General features: G+C 37.2%; 1 protein-coding gene across 1 annotated transcript in view; it reads left to right on the top strand.

Annotated features, from left to right (window-relative positions):
• The window catches only part of NCKAP5 (NCK-associated protein 5), a 731,767-nt gene that overhangs the window by 675,548 nt on the left and 34,048 nt on the right, over positions 1-22,171 (top strand). Inside the window, exons 12-14 of the mRNA XM_004674888.2 lie at positions 3,945-7,726; positions 8,429-8,606; positions 16,348-16,423. Coding sequence (XP_004674945.1) covers positions 3,945-7,726; positions 8,429-8,606; positions 16,348-16,423 — 4,036 coding nt within the window. The remainder of the gene's footprint in view (positions 1-3,944; positions 7,727-8,428; positions 8,607-16,347; positions 16,424-22,171) is intronic.

Here is a 22,171-nt window from a genome sequence, read left to right on the forward strand (position 1 = left end):
ACCACAGCTTTAGTGAAGGCAAGCATATCTCTACTTACATGCCAGGAGTTCCCTTACCAGATTTTTCAGTCATTCCTATTGCTAGAATGTCCTGCAAGTAGACTCAAAACTGTAGTTCCTTCCTGCTTTGAGCAAACCTCTTTGCATAGGTGTGTAAGCCAAATATTTGAAATAACTTGTCTTTAAAGTTTCCTGTTGTTGAAGAAAAGCAAAGAATACATAAAAATGGAAACCCATAATCATGTTTGTATTGTTAATTTACGGTGTTGGAACTGTAAAAACCATGAAAATTACAAAACTACCAGAAGGGTAGTAGCTTTATAATACCCTGAATTAGAACTCAAAGACTTCAAGTTTGAATTTAAAAAATATTCCCTTGGATTCAGACTCCTGATGCAAAGTATAGAGGCTGGTACATTACTAAGATTTTAGTTTTAATAATGATCTTTAGGGTGCTGGCTCTTAGCAGGGAAGATGGTCAAGGATGTCCCCTCTCTTTGTCTTAGAATGTCCCTGGCTCAGACATTTTCACTCTTAAACTCTTCCTCTCTCTCTCCTCAGCCTCTTCCTTTTTCTTTCTTTCTCTCTGTCTCGCTCTTTGTTTCTTGACTGAAAAGCTTCCATGTAGAATAACCCTCGACTTCTTTCCTAAATGAGAGGAGCAAAGATTCTTAAAATACTCAGATGCACTTAATTGGCCATGATCAGGGGATTCAAGCAGGTTTTATCTCATCGTGGTCAAGGGCACACTGTCACATCTCACAGAGAAATTCCTAATTCTTAGGGGCCAAGCAAACTACACCAGTCCTGGAAAGACATTATAAATTTATATTATTTAAGGAACTTTTACAGTTTTTGTCATGTACCAAGTACTTGTTGTGTACTAACCTACCAAGCTCTTATAATATCAATTTGAATATGACTATAATTTAACTTACTGGACATAAATTTGTTATATATATGTATGTGTGATATATATATTTATCTCCAGTGACTTTAATATTTCGCATCTTACCTTTTTTTTTTTAATACTATTGTGTATAGATACAAAATGAAAGCCTGCCTGAAGTGCATTACCCTGCTCTACAGGAAGGAATCTGACCATAGGGAGTAATTTCCAAGTGCTGCACAACATTGTTAGCACTTCTTAAGTGTTAGTCCATTTAATGCTCATGACAGCCTATTAGGTATATTTTCCTATCTCCACTGTTTTACAGATGAGAGACCTGAGGAACCAAGAAATTAAGTAACTAGCCCAAGATCTCATGACTATTATGTGGCAGAGATGAGAAGTTAGCTCCACAACATTCACTCATAACTTTTCAGCTCTTCTAACCTAAAATTTGGTGGGGCTCCAATTAGAATGAATAAATTCCCATTAAGACCACAAATGTCATTTTAAACAATTGCTTAGAGTTGTTGTCAAAAAACAGAAAAGGACTGTGTACATTAAAGCCAGGCCCCTACCTTATCAGCAGCATCTTTTAATCAACAGCATCTTTTAATCAACTCTTCCCAGTAAAGAAGGAATCTGCCAGTGAGAAATGCCAGCATCTCCCCATATTGCTCCCACAGGGAATTCATGTTTGTTTGTTTATTTATTAAACTTTCAAGATTGTTCTAAACTTAAATTATCAAATAGCACAGCAGCCTGTCAAACTGATTGAGGGATGTGGCTCATATCACTTAACAGAGTGCCTGGACCTGAGTATATTTTCACTGAGGGCTTTGGGGTGAATCATACTACAGTATGTACCAGTTCTTGGGAGGTACAAAGGTGGTGTGTGGGCAGCACTGAGCACAGCTTCTGGGGACTGACCAAGTTTGTCTTTTTCACAAATATGTGAGGTACTTTGTGATGCACTTTGACTGGCTTCTCTTCTTATATTGTGACTGTAGCCATTATGATCATGGAATTTTATAGAACCAAAATGTGGCAACCCACTCATGGTTGACATATAATACTCACACTTACTAATGGGATTTCTTCTGATTTCTGAACGGGTTTTTAATGGTTTTGAGGGACAGGGTAGGGTAGGGGGGAAGCAGCACCAAGTAGCATAGATCTGCAGCAGATTCTTCTTTTTTTTTTTTTTTTAAGATTTATTTACTTATGTATACAGAACTGGGGTAAGGACGAGAGTTGCGGGGGGTTATCATAGACAGATAAGGGAACACCTGAGGGAAGCTGTGGAGTCAAAAGAGGCCTGTCATGCCACATGGGTCACCTCCCTGACTAAGAAACAAACTCACGCTGCAGTGGCTGAGATGGCTTCATAGTGCTGGGCCTTAACCATTGTGCTACCAGGGAAGCCCACTTCTAACCCCAACATAGAGCAAAGCATAAACAAGCAAGAGTAATTTTTATGGAACTATCTTAGATGAAAGCAAACATGCATGGCTTATTAAAGTGTGAAGATTCTAAAGGGAGTTTCTGACACTTTCCACCTCAGCATATGAACACATGGTTATGAACACAGTTATGGGATGGGGTGGGGCAGCTGGCATGGAGGTACCAATGGGAACTGCCCAGATTGATACAAAGTACACATTTGAAACCATCATATTCATTCATTGAAGATCTTCACCATTAGCCAGTCAGGCCTTTTATAAGAAGTCAGTAGATCAGTACTCACATGCCAAAAATTTCCCTCATTTGTGATTAAAGTCTGTAAGATTAGGGAACAAAGTAAAATAAATAAATAAACAAACATATTAATTAATTCTGCAAGAGCGGTATAGGGAAAACCTATGACCTCTGTTATGACATTGACTAATATAGAGGGGAGGAGAAGGGTTAAGCTTGACTTTAGTAGATGATGTGTGCAGGCTGTAGAGCCAGACAGCCCTTGATTCAAATTCCCACCAAACCACTCAGAAAAGCCAGAACTCAAGAAACCAGAATCCAAAGCTTTTCTCCAGTTCTTTAATTATATGATCTTTAACATATTAATCTTGCCAACCCTACCTAGTACAGCTGGGCTGATAATGTTTCCCTCATGGTGTTGTAAATTTTAAATCAAAGTTCTGTGTAAGTGGCCAGTATATAGAAGATGCTTAGTGAACATGAGTTCCTTCCATCAGTGCTTCCCTAATCTTGTCACTGATACTATGTCACTGAAACATATAATGTCGGTGTTGAATACTTTGTCTCTTCTGTGTCATTTCTCTTTGTCTCTTCTGTGTCGTTTCTTGATCTTCTCTATCACTTGCCCAGAAATAATATTAATATTTGGGGGAATATAAAGGACAGGTAATTGACTTTCCTAAGTTAGAAGGTGAATCATTACTGTGGTTTCTAACAGCAAATGCTGTGTATACATTTCACATAAATATACTGCCTAACAATTAAGGACATGAAATCACAGTACTATTAAATGTTAGAAAAGAAGGAAACATAAAAACTGGGAGCAATTTACTTTTCTATCAGTTGTTACCCTCTACCTCTCATCCTTATTTTACAGTGAGGCCCTAGTGTCTTTTGATTATTGTCTCTGTGTGTCTGGAACAAAACTTGCCAATTTAGGTCTTTCATGTCATGTTTCATCTACCCATAAATCATTCTCACCACCTTTAAACTAAGGCAAATGTACCCATCATTCTAAACAAGGTGGTTTTGATTTTTTTCTGTTGTTTTTTAATATTTTTCCAAGCAAATTTTTTCTGAATATCTAAAATAACTATATCTATGCTTATCATTTCCCCTTTGGCTTACTTTCCTTTGCTGAGTTGTATAATCCTTGTGGACAGGGATTTTCTATCTTGTGCTGCTTAGTTTAGGGCCTGGCAAATTAGAGATTTTCTAGGTAGCTTTTAAATTAATCTACATGCATTTATAGTTTAATATTTAATAGACAAAACAAAGTCCAAGGAGAAACTTTTGCTTTCATATATCCATGATTGATGTGATTCAATCTTTTCTTATATCTACCTTTCTTTCCTAGCCATCATCACAAAACTGGGATAAAAGACTAAGTATTGGCTCTTCACTCCCAAGTGGCTTTGCGAGTCCTACAGATGAACTACCTCCAACTCGTGTCAAAGAAAGCCACATTTTGGAAGGACTAAGAAAGCTACAAAAGCAAAAAGTGTTACTTGAATCCCCATCTGTAATAACCAAATGGGGTTATAAAGATTGCATGAACTCAAATGAAGGAATATATTCACCAGGAATTAAGAGTAGTAGCCTCAAGAAGTACCTTCCCTGCAAGCCGACTGAGATGGAAAGCCCCTACACAGAGCCGCGCAAAGCATTTGTTTATGACACAGATTCCCACGATGATGCTGATGAAGACTCTTCCTCTTTAGCATGGCTTCAAGCAGTATCCAACCAGGGCTGCAGGCTGCATGCTTGTAAATTAACCCATAGTGTTTCTGATAGTCTTATTGGCCTGGAGCTGAATAGGAAACACTTTTTAGAAAGCACCTCCTCAATTTATCCCAGGGAAAGGGCTGAAAAGCTGACCCGTTGTGTCAGCAACTATCCCTTGGACAGGAAAGTGTACCCAAAAGTGCAAGTTCCTCAGATACAGAGAGAGGGGGACCTGCACAACCAGGGCTGCATGGCCATCAGTCTCCAGCTTTCAGATACCGATGACAATGAAACCCTTGACGAGTTGCACATAGAGAGCAGTGATGGGAAAAGCCCTTCAGACTTGTCACTGACTGCTGACACTGACAAGTCCATGGAGAACCTGGACATCCTCATGGAATTTGGCAAATCTCAACTTGGGTCTCCCCGTGAGGAGGAAAAACAAGTTTCCATCCACTTCGAGACTAGGCCAAAGACATCCGGTTTCATTAAGCAGCAAAGGGTTGTGAAAAGAACTTCCTCAGAAGAATGTATTACTGTAGTGTTTGATGCAGAAGATGGTGAACCCATTGAATTCACTTCTCACCAGACTGGTCTTGTTACTCTTACCACAAATGAAATTTCCATCAAGCAGCCCTGTCCTGGACCCAAAGCAGAACACACTGAACTTTTACCTCAGGGAATTGCTCATTTGCAGTCAGAAGCTACTGCAAGAGACTGTACTTTCTTAAAGAGATCTGAAGAGGAAACTGAGAAAAACATTCCAAAAGGTGATTTAGATAATGTTGCTGAGGCACCCATTGAATCTTTCAACCCTAGAAAGGTTCAACCATTGAACCTTTCAACAATGGCACAAAATACTCAGCGACAAAAGCTGACAAAGTCAACACACAATTTGTCTTGTAAGAGTCATGCTAGGACTTCAGGGCCCATTGGTAGCTATCAGAAGCAAAGTCTGACAAAAATACCTGCCAGGGGCAAGTCTTCCCCCCAGAAATCAAAAATAATGGAACCTGAAGCCACTATGAGAATTCTTTCATGTGACCCAATGACTCTTGAAAAATCACCAGCCTTAGCTCCTGGAAAACTCTCACGGTTCAAGAAGACTGAAGGCTCAGCCTCACTCTTTGATTTACAGCCAGATACACACATTCCAAAACACCTCACCCAGCTTCCTCCAGGCTCCAAAATGTCCAGCAGAAGAGACTGGGTACAGTGCCCCAAGAGTCAGATTCCAACATCACAGCTGCTGTCAAGGTGCCTCACTGAGCCTAGTGATGATGGAGAAATCTCCAGGGGTAAATGTTCTGACTCTGGGCCAGAGGCTCGGGTGAAATCACCCTCGCCTCCACCCCCTCCAGGAAGGTCAGTCTCCCTACACATCAGGTCCAGTTATGACTATCTGTCACCACCTTCTTCTGCCAAACCCGAGGCCAGGGTCCCCAGTGAAACAGCAAGGACAGTATTCAAATCTTCCCCTCTCAAAGAATCTTCTGCTCCTGTCATTTCTTCTAATCAGACTATGACAGAAGTGCAAGGGAAGAAAACTTCTATGGCCTTCAAAAAGTCTATTTTCCCTCACTCTCTTCCCTCCACAGAAACAGTGATTCAAACCAAATGTTCTGCTCATACCCCCTCTAGTTCATTTGCTGTGGTGACCCCAGTGTACCCAAAGACCTCTCCAAAGAGAAGTGTCACCAAGACCCCATCTCACCAAACACTTGGGACCACACAGACAGACACAGGGTTACGAACTCCCAAGAATTATCCTCAAACCCATGAGCCACAGGAAATATCATCCTCTAAAAGTGTACCTCCAGGAAGAAAAGGACAGTTGAGTGATTGTGTCTCCACATCACCCAAGTCTTCCTTCCAAAGGGTAAGTGAACCACCATCATCTCAGGTTAACAGCCCCTCCTCATCACCATCTCCCAGAAGCCATAACACCCCACCTGGTTGTCAGAGTACTCATGAGAAAGGACTGAAAACTCGCCTCCCAGTTGGACTCAAAGTTCTCATGAAGTCTCCCCAATTGCTCAGGAAAAGTTCCACGGTACCAGGGAAACAGGAAAAAGACAGCTTAAATGAGGCCTCTAAAAGTTCTGTGGCTGCAGTCAAGTTCAAGGCGGGGGACTCTAGGAACCTATCTATCCTTGAGACCACAGGTGCTGAACATAACAGTATTCCACTGAGTTTACAAGCACGAGACGGTTTGGCTGAAGGGATTCCCTTGGAAACAGTAATGCCGGAGTTATCAGAAAGTGGTACCCCTAGGGCTGATGGAAAAGATGGGGTAGAAAGCAAGTTTATGAAAAAGTCCCTTTCCTCCAACAAGCCACACCTAAAGCCAGCTCTAGGCATGAATGGAGCCAAAGCCCGAAGCCAGAGCTTCAGTGCCCATTCAGGAGATAAGCCCTGCACATCCACCATAGAAGGGCCAGGCAAGGTCCGAACTCAAATCATTACCAACACTGCTGAGAGAGGCAATTCCCTTACCCGGCAGAGCTCCTCCACAGAAGGCTCTCCCAACAAGACACCATCTGCTCCCCTGCCTGACAGGCTCCCCAGTGCTGGCAGGTCCCTGGGGCATCCCTCTTCCAGGCAAGGCTCCCTGGGGAGTACAGGCAGTTCTGGCAGCCAACATGGAAGCCCAAGAAAGCTGCCTTTAAGGATTCCTCCAAAATCTGAAGGGCTCGTCACTCCCCCTGGAACAGAAGAACACCAGGCCATCACCCAAGGTAGCTGCCCCAATATGGCTGTCCCTGAGGAACCAGGCAGTGACCACTGTAGATGCCCAACAGACTGCCCACGAGCCCTGCATATCCCAGGGAGGACACAGTGTCCAAGCAATTTTGAAACAAGCAGGACCTCCAAGGCAGAAACTTCTGGAAGATGTACAGAAGTTTATACAACTAGGGCTAGTGCTGTGAACCCAGAAGCCTCCCTATCACCCACAATTGAAGAAAAGGTCATGTTGTGTATTCAGGAAAATGTGGAGAAGGGCCAAGTGCAAACAAAGTCCAGCTCTGTGGAAGCAAAGCCGAAGCCAGGGCCTTCGTTTGCCAGCTGGTTTGGTTTTCGAAGGAGTAGACTACCAGCTCTCAGTAGCAGGAAAATGGATGTCTCCAAAACCAAAGTGGACAAAAAAGATACAAAAGGGTTGGGGTTTGGAAACAAACAGCCAAAATCAGAGAGGAAAAAAGAGAAAAAGAAGCCTGAGCTTTTGTGTGAGGCGGACAGCGAGCTTCACAGGGACATGGAGCTGACAGATAGTCCAAACAGTAGCTTACAAAGCAGAAGTGACCTGAGAGCACCACAAAACATTTACAACGAGATGAAATTTGAACCAAGTAATAGACTCAGTCCTGTTACACATTCAACAAAAGATACCTTTATGACCGAACTTTTGAACAGGTAACTAATAGGCAAGGAGAGTGGTAATATTGAGGGGTGCCCCACCAAAAGGAGAGAGTTGTTTGCTTCCTGCACATTAAATGTCAGTCAAATGCCTTTTGTACAGAAAAACATAGTAGCAGTCTTTTATACATGAGCCAGAATTTAAATAATGAAATAAAATTTATCAATAAAATGATAATTTAGCCCATGTTACATTGTTAACCAAACCAATGGTCTTTGAAATTAAAGAACAGTAAGTTTTATCAAGGTTGATAGAAATTCAGCCTACATTCAGATCCATGAATGTACCCACATGGCATGAAATGGCAGAAAATTATACATACATTTTAAAGTATGCCGATCTCAGTGATTGTAGCAAGCAAATGTATACTTAGAACTTTGAAGAGGTAATTATACTTCCTGCAATCGTATGCCAGAATGTACTTAGCGATCACTCTTCAGAGGTTATTTTGTCCCCATCCCCAGTCTCACAAATAGACACAAAATTAAAAATAAATTACTAAATTATCAAATCTAAATTGGCACACTGACGGAATGTCAGATGAAGTTTGATCAAGGCCTGTGAGAAACACTTATCACGCAAAGGTTGCAGGACAAAGAGACACATGGAGGTTACTTTAAACATTAAGAGACTGGGAAAAGTAGAGTGATTGAAGAAGAGCAATGTAATTTATCAGAGGAATCACTTTCTACCTGCAGAGTTGATAAGAAAGCAGTTCAACAGACAGAAAGTGGATCAAATAATGTTTCCTGCAGGAGCATGTTAAAGGGCAGCTTCCAGGGCTCCTGTCTCACCAGCAGCTCTATCAGCACTCAAGGAAACCACAAGAAAAGCATCAAAACCAAAGTTGATATGGAAATCCCGAAAACCTCCCTGGTAAGTGTTCCTCTGTACTGGTTATAAAGTGCACGCTTGGGTTCTTTCTACCCTTTGCAGTTGAAAAGTTATTGCTAAGAGAATATGGGGAGAAGAAAGTTAAAGATAGAGCTAGAGGGAGAGAAATCCTAGTGGTAACTGTCTAAGAGATGGCAGCCATGTTGCAATGGCTGTGGTTCCTCCAGCAGGACCACCTTTGAGCTCATCTTTGTAGTCAGGTGTAGGCAAAAGATGATGTTGATGCCATCTTCAAATCACACATTTGTCTCAGAAATCTGTTTTGAAATTATTTCCAGCCATATTACAAAGGAATGACATGATGATTAAAAAACTCAAAGTACTCAACAGTTTAAGAGAATTGACTTTTTAATTAAACAACTGAAAATTATTTTAAGTATTTGTTTTAACTGAATCATCCTACTGAGACAGAAGGTAATCAAACTAAAAGAAACACTTTGGAATCTGATTCTCTACCACATCATCTTTTAATTATGAGTTCAAGACCCTAAAGGGTTGACTTCCTTTAAGAATACAAAGAAACTTAAAAAAAAAAAAAAATCCTCCCTGGGTAATTGCAATTTCTCTCTTTATAGTCTTTTTTCTGTTCTTACATAACTGATTTGGTATTGTTCACCGTTCCTTTTTATAAATTTTTAAGCATTTGAATAAAAAAAAACTCTTTACAAAATATGAACGCATCTATATATTTTTATATTTAATAAAAGAGAATTTAAGATTCAGTACATGCTACCATTTTCTTATGAAAAACTTAGCATAGGAATTAATTACACCTTTTTTTTCTGGAGTAGTTCAAGAGTAGAAGAAACTTGAGAAATAATCCTGATTGGCCCTATTATTAATTATTAGCTTAATTACTTATTGATGTTTAGGTTTCTTTGAAGTTTTACAGATATACTTTATTTTGAAACAAAAGCACATTATTTTCTTCTTCATCAAATAGATTTTTCACTCTGAAGAGCTATAACGTCTTTTTCAAACTTTTGGAAATCATACACAGATTATATTCTTTGGAGTTTTTCTTTTTCTCCCTCATTTTTGCTGTCGACTTCTATGGCAGCATGCCTTCTTTGAAAATGGAGATACCTGCTGCATTATAAAACCACAAATTATAAGCATATCTAGGCCTGCCCTTGTGGTGTCACTGAAAGGGAAGAGAATGAAAGTGTCGAAATGTGCAATATGCCAGAAATTCAATCCTACTGATCTAAAACTTTGATAGTCTGGCAGAGCCCTTATCAGAGGTACTCAATTTAACTATACTCCATTTAATATGGTTTTGACAGCTTAGGGTATATCTTCACTGTGCAGAAGTACAAAAAACAAAAAAGAGACCCTCTGTTTGGACTGGCACAATTTCATTTTTACTTTCTAATGCTAAAGTAATTCGTCGTGCTTTTCCTCTCATCTACAATCTACCATGTAGTAATAAGTGTCCTTTGGTCCTTCTAGGATATCTGCAAGAAACAATCTTTTTTTTTTTTTCTGTGAAGTATGAAGATTCCCTAACCACCGCAAACATACAAAATCAATAGGAATATGCTAATTTTTCTATTACCTGCAAAAGGAAATTAGTTATGCTAGGAAGCTTTTTCACACAGAGGAATAATACTAACCTGAATAGTTGACCAGCTAGTCATTTTTTAATGTAAAATTCAGTGGTTTGTTGTTGTTGTTGTTGTTGTTGTTGTTATTGTTTCATCTCCATAATCATCAGTGTAGATTGGGCTAAAATTATTAATTTCAGAACGGACATTATCATAGTCTCTTTTGGGACGAGCATAAGAAGAGCAAGGAAAGTCTATTTATTATATTGCCAGCCTTTATAGAAGGAGCTTAAAATCAAAATATGCTCCAATATTACAGCATGCTGTTGTGTATGCCCATGAATCTTTTAAAATTCAGAGTGTAGGGGAATTTTTCCCCCACTAGAGCTTAAATTAATTTGCTGTCTGCTTATTTTAAATTGTTAAAAAAATCATATAATAATTATTTTGGATGAAAACAAAAACTTTGTATAATGTGTTATAGATCATACTTTTTCCTGAAGAAATCCACTATTTGAAAATAATACAAAATAATGCACCTTACCCTTTATAAAGTAAGACTTAGTTATGAAGGTCAAAAGCATTTTAATTAGTTTACTATAATATTGATTTAAAAAAATAGATTATTTCCACATGTACAACAAATCTATGTATGTAGCAGATTTCCACTTAGTTCACAAGTATCCGAATATCCATTTTCAAGATTGCTAAATACATTGTAAAATACACATAGAGGTCCTACTAACAGGTTTATGTCTATAATTTATAGACCATTTATCTCGAATTTTTGTGTAATTTAGATTGAGCAAGGCATCCCTAGAAAGATTGCATTCTTACTAAATTAGTAAGAAAGAAATGTACACTGTTTGCTACATTTTGGAAGTCCTTCCTTCCTGTGGATTTAGATAATCTTCTGAAATGAGAAGCCTCAAAGGAAGACAGCGCCAGACTTCTATTTAACTATCACTGGACAAAATAAAAATCACTAACAAAATTAATGAGAGCATATACTTCCATCAGGCAGTAGAAAGAGATGGCCATTTTAATATAGGTATCTTAAATTATGAGCAATCTCTTCACCCAGTGCCACAAAGTCTGAAGGAAAAAAAAAAAAACACATATGCTAATAAAAGAGCATCAAATTCCATCCCATTAAAATGTTACTATGGTGATAAAATAGTGCTGTAATTATATACATTGGTACCATCTTATTAAATTCTGCAAAATATTGTAATTTCAATATCTTTAATTGAACAATTCTGTTTTAAATGCTATTTTGACATAATATAAGAATTATGTGTATGTTGCCTTCCTCTTGCAGAGTTTTCTAAATGACTAGCCTTCTGGGAGGGATCTTCTCCCTCCAAGGATAATTTCTTTTTCTCACTTATGTTCATTATGCCCTTTCCCTTTTTAGTGAATTTGTCAAAAAAAAAAGTTGTGAGGATGATTCAGAGAATTATTTGGTACATAACTCCAAATGAAGTGTCCTCAAATATTGTTTAATTCTAAAATTGATGTAAAGGTTACCTGTTAGACCTGATAAAGACTCTATTTGGTACTGGTAGATTTCTTAACTGTAACTGTAGACCCAAAAGATGGGCAAGAGTTAGATGTATACTGTGTTGTAACTCACCTCAATTGAAAAAAGAGAGCTACACCATCATTTTGTTCAATATACTGACCATAGACTTCCACCAAAAGCAGTACATTGATGTTGTCTGTAAGTTACTCCTACTTCTTAGCAAATGGGTCATTCCTGATGTTGATTTGTGCCCTTCCTTAGTAGAGTAATGGTTGAGAAATTTCTAGATTTATAAGTCACTCCTGAGTCAAACACTTGCCAAATTTCCTGGTTTTGCAACTATCCCCATCTTGCCCAGGAAACCTGAAAGAACTAAGTGTCTTGTCTACAAACCCAGTTCCTCCAGTAACCGGCCATTTGGCATTTATGATAAAGTACATGTAGCCCTACAATGGTTCTGACAGGAAGCTGAGAGGAAACATTTCAATATGTTTTTTGTGTCATTTATTACCTTCAATACTTGGAGAAAAGTGGTGGTTAGGAAGGAAAAGAGGGCAGTTACATACATGCACACACATTGAAAATGTTGCTATTCTTAAATACAAGTGTAGTTTACATAAACTTAGAATACTGGGTACATATCTAATGGCCAGACACTAAGAAAAGATATAGAGGTTCTTGGGAAGGTCTTTCTATAAAACCGCTTGACACAGTCTGAAAATCTGCATTCCGTCAGTGACTAGAAGTCAGTTGGACCCATTTTAACTAAATCCTGTAAACTTAATATGTTATAAGGCAATGCTACTTCAACAACAAAAAATGTTGATGATATGTATTTAAAAAAAAAAATCCTGTGTGATCTTGAGTAGATCATTAGCCCTCTCTGAGCTTTTTTTATCTGTAAGATAAAAATCTCATTCTGATGATTGGGTTTAGTTTAGAATTTCATAGGTTAATGGTAGTGATGATTCATCCATGTTCCAACATTTTAACAGTGCACTCCTAAGTTTAAACTGGGTCAATTTAGAAAAACCTAAGGACAATATATTTTATGAACAGGTGAAGAAAACAGGGAACATATTTCCAAAAAGGATGATAAGAGCAAAAAATATGAACATTTTCTTGGTGTTTCCATAAATAAAGGTAGAAAATTTCTCATGGATTGTTAACAGAAGTTAAGGTGCTTAAGTGACCCCTTCCGTAGTGGGTATTTTTGTAGTTTATCACAAATAGTTCATTGTACTAGGTAAACTTTGGAAGGTAATAAGTAACACATTAACCTTACTGATGAGCTCAGCATTTTCCCTTCCATCTATAAATGTGCAATACTAGAAACAAAATTTGTTAATAAAGAATTTTCCTTCCCCTTTCTTAATTTTCTTCCTCTGGAGTTGTTAACTCCATGCCCCAAAGAGGAGACAGATTATGTGGGGGGGAAAGTATGGCCCTTAAAGTATGAACCTTTAGTCCTCTCTCCCATAGGATTCATGTCACCATCTCATACCCTCCTGAATTTGCCACTTTCTGGCAACCTGTATATACAAATTAAGCAGCTCTTACATTTATGTTGGAACTGCAATCATAAAACATAAATAATTGGTTTATTCCATTAAATATGAAAAATAGGAGGTTAAAAAGTAAGAGCTAAATCTAGTTCAGTGTCATTGTGCAACCATATGCCTTTCTGTATCATGAGTATAAAATACAGGCTTCTTGAACTTAACCTCAAGCCCCTGAGCCAATCTGTTGACAACTTCTGACATTTATATCTATTCAGAGCACCCACTGACTTCTCGCATGGTTATTATCATTGGCTGCCCAGGTGACTGCTAGAATGTGTTTTAAAGAACTATTTTAGTGGGGGAAATGAAATTAAAAAATAAAAAGTAATTGCTATAAAATACAAAAAATAAAAGAGTTGTTGAAGGTCATTCTGACAAAGATTTCAGCTGTTGATAGAGAGGACAAGTCTACACTGCTATAGTCAAATGGAAATTTGAGAATAGCAAATTTCCTCCAAATAAACACAGATCTCAAGCCAGACTTACTACTTTTACCACTTGTACTTGTACTTATGTTGTGTATTTCTCCAGAGTCTAATCTTTAAAATTCCTGTTTGTCATTTTTGCCATATACATATATATTTTTTTTAGTTTTATTTATTTACACGTGCAAGAACTAAGCTATAGGCCAAAGGTATGGGGGTGGTGGTGAGAGGATTCACCAGAGACAGATTGGGGAGCACAACAGGCATATGTACTGAAACACACTGTTGAAGGGAACCGCAAGCGAGATAAGTGAGGTCTGCCACACCATGTGGGTAACCCCCCTGGCCAGGGGTTGAGCTCTTAACTTGTGCTGCAGTGGCTGCAGATAGCTTCATAGTGCTGCACTTTAATCCCTTATGCCTCCAGGGAGGGTCCTTTTATGTATATTTTCAATAAGTTTAAATTTTTTAGAAGTTTAGTATTTATGGAAAAGTTACTAACATAGTGCAGAGTTCCCATATAGTCCACACCCTGTCTATTCTATTAGCCTATTAAGCCTATTATTATTAACTGGCATCCATAGTTTATTCAGTTTTCTGTTTCTAGGATCCCACCCAGAACATCAACATTTCATTTAGTTATCATCTTTTTTTATCACTTGACTATGAGAGGCTCTTAAATTTCTTTTGTCTTTGATGTCCTTTCCAGTTTTTTATTAATTTTATTTATTTATTTTACATCATTGTTAAGTTTATGCATTTTTTCATCTCAGTTTAATCCCTGTGGAGTTCCCACTAATTCACCCATGTGCCGTAACCATAGTTCTTTGCAGTTTTAAGACATATTGGTTGGCTCTTTTGCAGAATATCTTTTTGTTTGGATTTGTCTATCTGTTTTTTGCCTTTGTCTGGACCTTTGTTTTTTTCATGATTAGAATGGAGTCATAGGTTTGGGCAAAAAAGATCACAAGGTATAAAAGCTGTTTTCATCACTTCATATCAAGTTATCACATGTTATTATCACATCATACACACTACATACTATCAATATGAATTACCACTGCTGATGTTAACCTTGATGGTTTGAGGTAATTAGATCAAGTGTCTCTACTAAGATTTTTTTTTTTTAAGTTTTAGACAATACATAACTCTTCCTTCTGGTGTGTTCACTGCAGTTTTCCCACCACCAAAGTACCCATTGCTCATCAGCAGATTCCCATATGCTCTCCCCCCCATACCTTCCCATCTCCATTTTCATCTTTCTCCCCTCTCCTCCTTCCCTCATGAATGCCTCAGAAATATGTTCAGTTTTCAGGGGTTGTCTTTGTCTGGCCCTTCGTTTGGTTTTTCCATATTTCCACATAAGTGAAACCTCCAATATTTTTCTTTTTCCTTCTGATTTACTTCACTTAGCATCAATCCATCAACAAGGAAATAGCTATATTATGGAATATTCATTTTATGGAATATTACATATTACATAGCAATAAAAAGACCAAATTACTACCATACTCCACAACATAAATGAATCTCTTACACTTGAGATTGACTGAAAGAAATCCAAAGAAGTATATATTATATGACTCCATTTACATGAAATTTTAAAACAAGCTAGGTATATTTATGATGACAGCAGTGAGCACAGCAATTAACCATGGTAGTATTATAAGGAAATGGGCAAAAGGCAGCTTCCTGTGGGCTAGAAATATTTTTCTATGAATATTGCTCTTCACTGTATGATTTATATATTTGAACAAAAAATATTTTTTCAGTAAGCCTTAAATAAACAAATGAACAAAATAAGTGTAAAAAAATATATGTAAGAAAAGTTGCTAACACTAGCACCTATCTCCTATCACCTATCTCCTAGCTTTGCTGTGAGGAAGACAGCATCACAGGGGTGAAGAGTTTAAACAGAATCTGCTCCATAGTGTCAAGTGTGTGTTATTATTGCTGCTGCTGCTGCTATAAATTTAGAGGTAGCAGATGTGGGTTTTAGTTTCAGTGTTGCCACTCACGTTGATGCAAATTTATTGGTTCTCAGAATTCTCACTTGTAAAATACTGTGACTTTATTGGGTTTTCTCAAGTGTTCCATTTGGTGATATTCAGAATCTGGGTATTCCTGCTGAAATACAAGGGGACTATTTTTGACCTGAAAAAGGTAGATAAATGTGTTAATTCACTAGTTCACTGATCACATGAAAGTCACCTCATATTTCATTATGGAAAGAGTAAAAAAAAAAAGACATTTTCTTAGAGAGCTATATTCTAGGAAAGGATCACAATCAAATTTATTTCTTTATCTGTATTAAAATGGCTTGTGGTGGAAATCACTGATTTTGGAGGAATGATATTTCCTTAGACTTGAATTTTTCCTAACAGATCTGTGTTACAGACTTTATTATTAAAAGCAAATGTGTTATTTCCAAAATTTTATGTTGAATTAAGTACCCTGTAAATACTTCCTTTCAGGACTAGGATTAATTTAATGTGCTCTTGTAGTTGAAACTTGTAATAAAGCCAAGTTATAGAGTAGGGAAAAATGGAATGGAAAAAAAAATCCACACACCCATGTGTTTATGGAATGTTAGCATTCTGAGGATTGTGAGCAATCTACTTAGTATAATAAATAAGAGCTGACAGTACTTTTTTGTTGCTACAGATAAAAGAGACACATGAAAACCTGCAAGAGGATGAAGACACAATTGCAGATTCCTCATTTCAAAGCCACATGATAGGTAAAAGTTCATTCTTGATACCTCTTTAACTGAGTTATCTTCTATATTCAACCTTCTTTCAGGCTTAATGCTTGAAAGGCCAAGTCTTATGTTTCCCTCTATAAGGACTAGCTCATACTTGTTCACACATGGTTACCTTTATCATTGTAGACATTGGAAGTGATCATAAAAGAAATGGGTCATAGCAGCACCTATGAAGAAAGCATAGGTGTTTGCAAAGTAATACAAACTGATGAGGAGTGAGTACTTGTCAGAATGAAATGAAAGTGCAATGCTGAATGTAAATATTTTCTTCCCATGGATAAAATCAGCACTGAATCAATTCAGTTTCTATAAATGTGTCAAGAAGCAACATTTGCAACTAGTATTGGTTAAAAATAAGGTAGGTGTCCTTCTTAAACTGATTATTTTTTAAATGGAATGCATTGCACATGAAACCAAATTGATTAAGTATATATACTTAATCAATTTATATATATATATAGCTAGCCAAAATCATCAACTCATTTTCTTCAGCATTTCTTTTAGAACCCTATTTATAGACAGTCCTGTCTCTGAAGTAATTTAGGCTTGTTAGCTACTTCTTTTACTATTTTTTTTTAAGATTTATTTATTTGGGGTACAAGTCAGAGGTGCAGGGGCAGTGAGAGGGTTCACCAGAGACAGAGCAGAGAACAGAACAGGCAGATTGATGAACTACACTGCTGAGAAGTGCAGTGGGCAAGACGAGAGAACGCTCCTGCACCATATGGGTCACGTCCCTGGCCAGGGACGTAACTCAAGCTGCAGTGGCTACAGCTAGCTTTGTAGTGCTTTACTTTAACCCATTGTGCAACCAGGGAGGGCCCTTCATAGCTACTTCTTAAGGTTGTATATAACCCTGACTGAAGGATCTCAAGTTCCCAATACAAAGGCACTTTGTTGCCCTAAGTTCAGCAACCAGGAGGTAACTAATGATGGAGTAGCTATTTAAGGAAGTGATCCTGGTCAGGAGATAAAAGAAGTGATCATTTTTAACAGGGTTGGGCCACCTTAGACACTTAGAGAATTAGCTGTTGTTCAGGCTTTAAAAAAATAACAATGAGGGTAAGTTTTTGAGTATTGATTTTGCATAGAACACCAAGGTATGATGGAATCATTTCTTCATGCCATAGTTGGGAGTAGTAGGCAGTTTTGAATACCACATTCCAGAAAATTCAGTCCCACACATTTCTGATTTCTGGTGCTGTCAGTTCTCACTGCGTCTGGTGCTACTGGAACTGTCAGCTCGCAGCCTCTTGCCACTCTTAGCACCATATTGGTGCACTATGTGCTGATTTGCTAGTATGTGTGGCAGTATTCCACAAACTATAATTTACAGGTTAGCTCAGAGAGCCTGGCACATCATTATTATTCATTTCATTTGTAATTGGGAATACAAAAGTCTTAGCAAACAACTGAATGAGCATACCCTGAATAAGACTATTATACAAAAAGACATCCTTTATTGTAGTTGTCAATGTAAAATGCTTAAATTGGTATCAAGTCTGTGTAGTTAGCTAATATGCAAGTTAAATATTGTTTAACAACCTTCAAACATAACACTATTAAAGCCCTGCTGAGTCATCACTTTTCCATAATGAGGTGTTTTTGGGCCCATAAACATATATAAAAGTGATAGGGTAATTTTTTTTATCATGTGAACTACAGTAATTTAAGTACTTTTTTAAATAACTAGCAATTTCTTACACCTGCACTGTTTGACATCCTAGCCAGTAGCAACATATGACTATTTCAGGTTCAATTTAAATTAACTATAATGATTTGAAATTAAACCTTCAGTTCCTCAATTACACTAATATCTCCCAAGTGTTCAGTGGCCATGTGAATTTATCATACATGTTTCTTTTGGAAAGTGCTGCTTTTGATTATTCTCATGGAAATAAATGTAAAGCATGTTTTTGACAGAGAGCTGACTAGATCTTCATATATTAGACTCAGCTTCTCAAAATAGTGGAGAACTAATTTATAATGTGCTATTGATTACAAATAACAACAATAACCAAAGCTAACTCTCAATTAGTGAATTGATAAAGTCATCCTCTTTTAAAATTAAAAGTCTAGAGGAAAGTAAACTAGAAAAAGGGGTAGCAATTCAATAATGTGTCTAAAACCCTAGCTTTTTGACTCATGCTGGTGTCCTGCAAATTGATTCCCATCACTTCAGGCATTCCATCTGCTTTTAAGGTACAAAGTAAGAGTAAAAGTTTCTCTAGAATGTCCACTGTTGACTCTCTCTTACATGTCGTTAGCAAGAATAAGTGCATAAAACAGTCCTAACTACAGAAGATTCCAGAAAAGTATGTTTGCCAGCCTCTCTAACATGAGGCAGCAGAAAGAACACAGTTGAGAATGTTTCTTGGGCTAGCCAGTCTTGTACCACCGACCTTTTACAGAGACACCCATTTAAAAAATAAAGTCATCCATTTCAAGAATGAATAAAGAATCCACAATTCAAGTGGTGATCACATTTTTTTCACATAGACTGACTAAGAATATGTAGTTTAGCACCTTGATAATCCTTCATTTTATTTAAACTAAGTATTGTCACGTATCCTCCAATAGTTTATCTTCACAGACTATTTTCAGTCACAGCAACTGAGCATATTTACATTTGTTCTTCTAACCTAATGTCAGCTAATGTCTTTGACAAAGAACAGTCAGGGAATTTGTGAATGTCAATGCTTGCATTTCAGTAGTTAAGAATAATCATGTTGTTTTAATCAAAATAAGTTTTTAAGTGTACATTCTATGCTGAAATTCAACATTCATGAATTAATTAAAATAATACAATTCAATTTTGTTCTTTAAAATTTCCCTAACAACTGTCAGACTTTCATGTCAATAAATAACAAGCAAATGACCAGCTTAACCTAAGGGAAGTATTAACACGATGATCACAACCTATGTTTCTGATCATTCTTTCCTGCTATTTAATTATAATAGACAAGTCCTATAATATTCTATCAATGATATAATAAAGATAGGTGAGCTCTATGGACTCAAGTAACATTGTTTTAGATTAAAAATTCAGTCAGTGATAGTGTCAAAAATAATTCTTAAATGAGGACAAGGGATTAAGATTTGGAAGTCCTTATGAAGAGTAGAAAATGTCTTTTGAAGAGTTTGAGGAAGAAGCCAGGCAGAACTAAATGATATACAAGAAGACAAGACTGCCCGGAATTGAATGATAGATATATTTTCACCATTGCAAAGCTTTATAGAGAACAGTCTGTTCAATAGTCCAATGGGAAAATATCCCAGTGTCCTGTGGTCAAATTAAATCTGTTTATTCTCCCTCCCTCATTGACTGGGTTATTTCTGGTATCCTCCCAGAATGTAATCCTCCCACAGTGTAATTTTTTTTTTTTTTTTTTTGGCTCCTATACCCAAGAAGAACATAACAAAGGACATGTTCAGGCCATGAAAATGTAGCTCTCTTTAGCTGCCAGGAGAAGAGCCTGGTGCTCTTCTCCACATCTCAGACTGTATAGGATTTTTCTGTGGTCTACTTTCTTTTCCTCCTCCACAAATGAAGAAACATAGATGCGTTAGTCAGCAGTTAATGCATTAAGATGATAACAGGTGCTCGATAAGTACCTATGACTTACTTGCCAGACCATACACTACTTAGTTTCCATCTTCCCAAGGTGTTTCATTTCCTTACTCCCTGTCTACTCCAAGATTTCAGTGGGTTAATCTGGCAAACTAATTCATTTCAGTGGAGTAATGAATTAAATGAACATCTTTTTAGATCATATGTTTGCAAGGACTCAAGAACAATTTTACCTTTAAAATTGAGGAAACCTTGCTATCCCACATGGCAATTCAAAAGTAATTGCTCCAGGATGACAGGACGGCATCAGATCCTCTTGACGCCAAAATTTCAGTACCTCACATCACCAGTTTGAGCAAATTATAGAGTAAGGAAGGAAAGACAGGAATCAATCCTAGTTCACAAAATGAACAGTACCAGAAGAATATTAGGAGAGATGAACTATTTTGTCATACAGTCCTCCTTTTAAGAACCAATTTGAAGGTGAAAAAATGAGGGAAAAAAACTGTTGAACCAAATAGAAATTTTTTTAATCACAAGGTGCAATGGTCATTTTACTTCTGTAACATATACCATTGTCTTGTAATGTTTTATCATCCAACCATAAAGGCCTAATCACAGCAGTAATGAGCTCAGTTTTCAGTGGAGTCAGAAGGGATAAATGATTCATATGCATAGTTCTTATTGTAAAGGATTCTATATACCAGATTCCAGTGATGCTCAGCAAATACAGCAGTTTCTTCACGTAGTCCTGATGTCTATATATCTGTGGTAATGGTTGTTTCTTCAGTCGGAAAAAAAAGGGAAAATCATAGACTCCTGAATCAGGTACCTCAATTACACGAGCAAGGACCAGGAGGTAGGTGTTTATCTTAACTGAATGAAAGGAACTCCAGAACTTACTTTATTGCATTAAAACCCTTAAAACAATATGGACAACTGTTGTTATCCATGTGTGTATGTACACTTTGAATTAACCAAACCACAATTATTTTAAAATCCAAGACTGGGTTTTCTTATAGTACCAGTAGGGTTAGTTCATATGGGAGTGAAAGAAAACCCAAAGCATAGTAACTTAATTAAGACTAGAAATTTCTTGCTGTACCACATGACAGTTCAAAAGCAGTTGGTCCAGGATGACAGGACAGCATCAGACTCCTCTCATTCTGTCTGTCCACTCATTGGATTGACATTTCTGAGGTCATTTCATGGTCCACTTTCCTATCTCCACTTTCCAACTGGCAAGAAGGAAGAGGGGGTCAGGAGGACATGTAATACTCTTTAAGAATGCAGCCTAACAACTGACCTATCTCTTCTGCTACTGCCCATTGGTTAACCCTTTTATCTTGTGTTGGGAAACATTTTTCCAGACAGCAGACCATGTACACAGGGGAAAAAAAAAAAAAAAGAAAGAAAGGAGATTCTCCTTTTAGTGAAGAAAGGCAGAATGGATACTAGAGGACAGCTATTTTAGCCTGCTGCCCATCCCCTCCCAAGGTTATCTCATTAGGACACAAACAAATTTCTACTGTCATTTAAGAAAATCCTTAGGAAAATAATTTGCAAAGTTGCAGGAAAAGATATAATTAATATCAATGATTTATGCTTATTTCTGTTTTTACCTAATCTCAACTACTATTACTCTCTATTTATAGAGTTAACCTTGAGTAACTTTTTTGAAAAACTGTATTGAATTTGGATTACCTTACTACCATCGAACTTATGAATGAATATATAACTTCTTCTGTGATGTGCAATGCATCCTGAGCTTTCCCTTTTCTAAAATTAAAACAAATAGAGCAGCAGGGCTTTCAGTAAGGTAGCTGCCAATTGAAGTCCTTGAAACTTATCTCTTATTTAAAGAATGTAAGTAAATTTTACCACTCAGAAAATTTGGGAAATAGCTTAGAACTTTAATATACAATGAATGCTATTCATATTAAAAATAAAATATATTCCAGAACATTGATCCAGCTTTCACAGCTTTTTGAGTAGAAAGCCCCCGGAGTTAAAAGTCACATTTCAAGTAGTATGCTAGCATATTTAGCCTTAATTATAGACCATGTGCCCAATTGATGATCAAAACTAAATATGAGTGGGCAGCAGAAATATTCTCAGCAACGACTTTTTTTTTTTTTAAGATTTATTTATTT

The sequence above is a fragment of the Condylura cristata genome, unplaced genomic scaffold (genome assembly GCF_000260355.1).
Source record: "Condylura cristata isolate star-nosed mole 26May11 unplaced genomic scaffold, ConCri1.0 scaffold00002, whole genome shotgun sequence".
In the NCBI taxonomy this organism is placed as follows: Eukaryota; Metazoa; Chordata; class Mammalia; order Eulipotyphla; family Talpidae; genus Condylura; species Condylura cristata.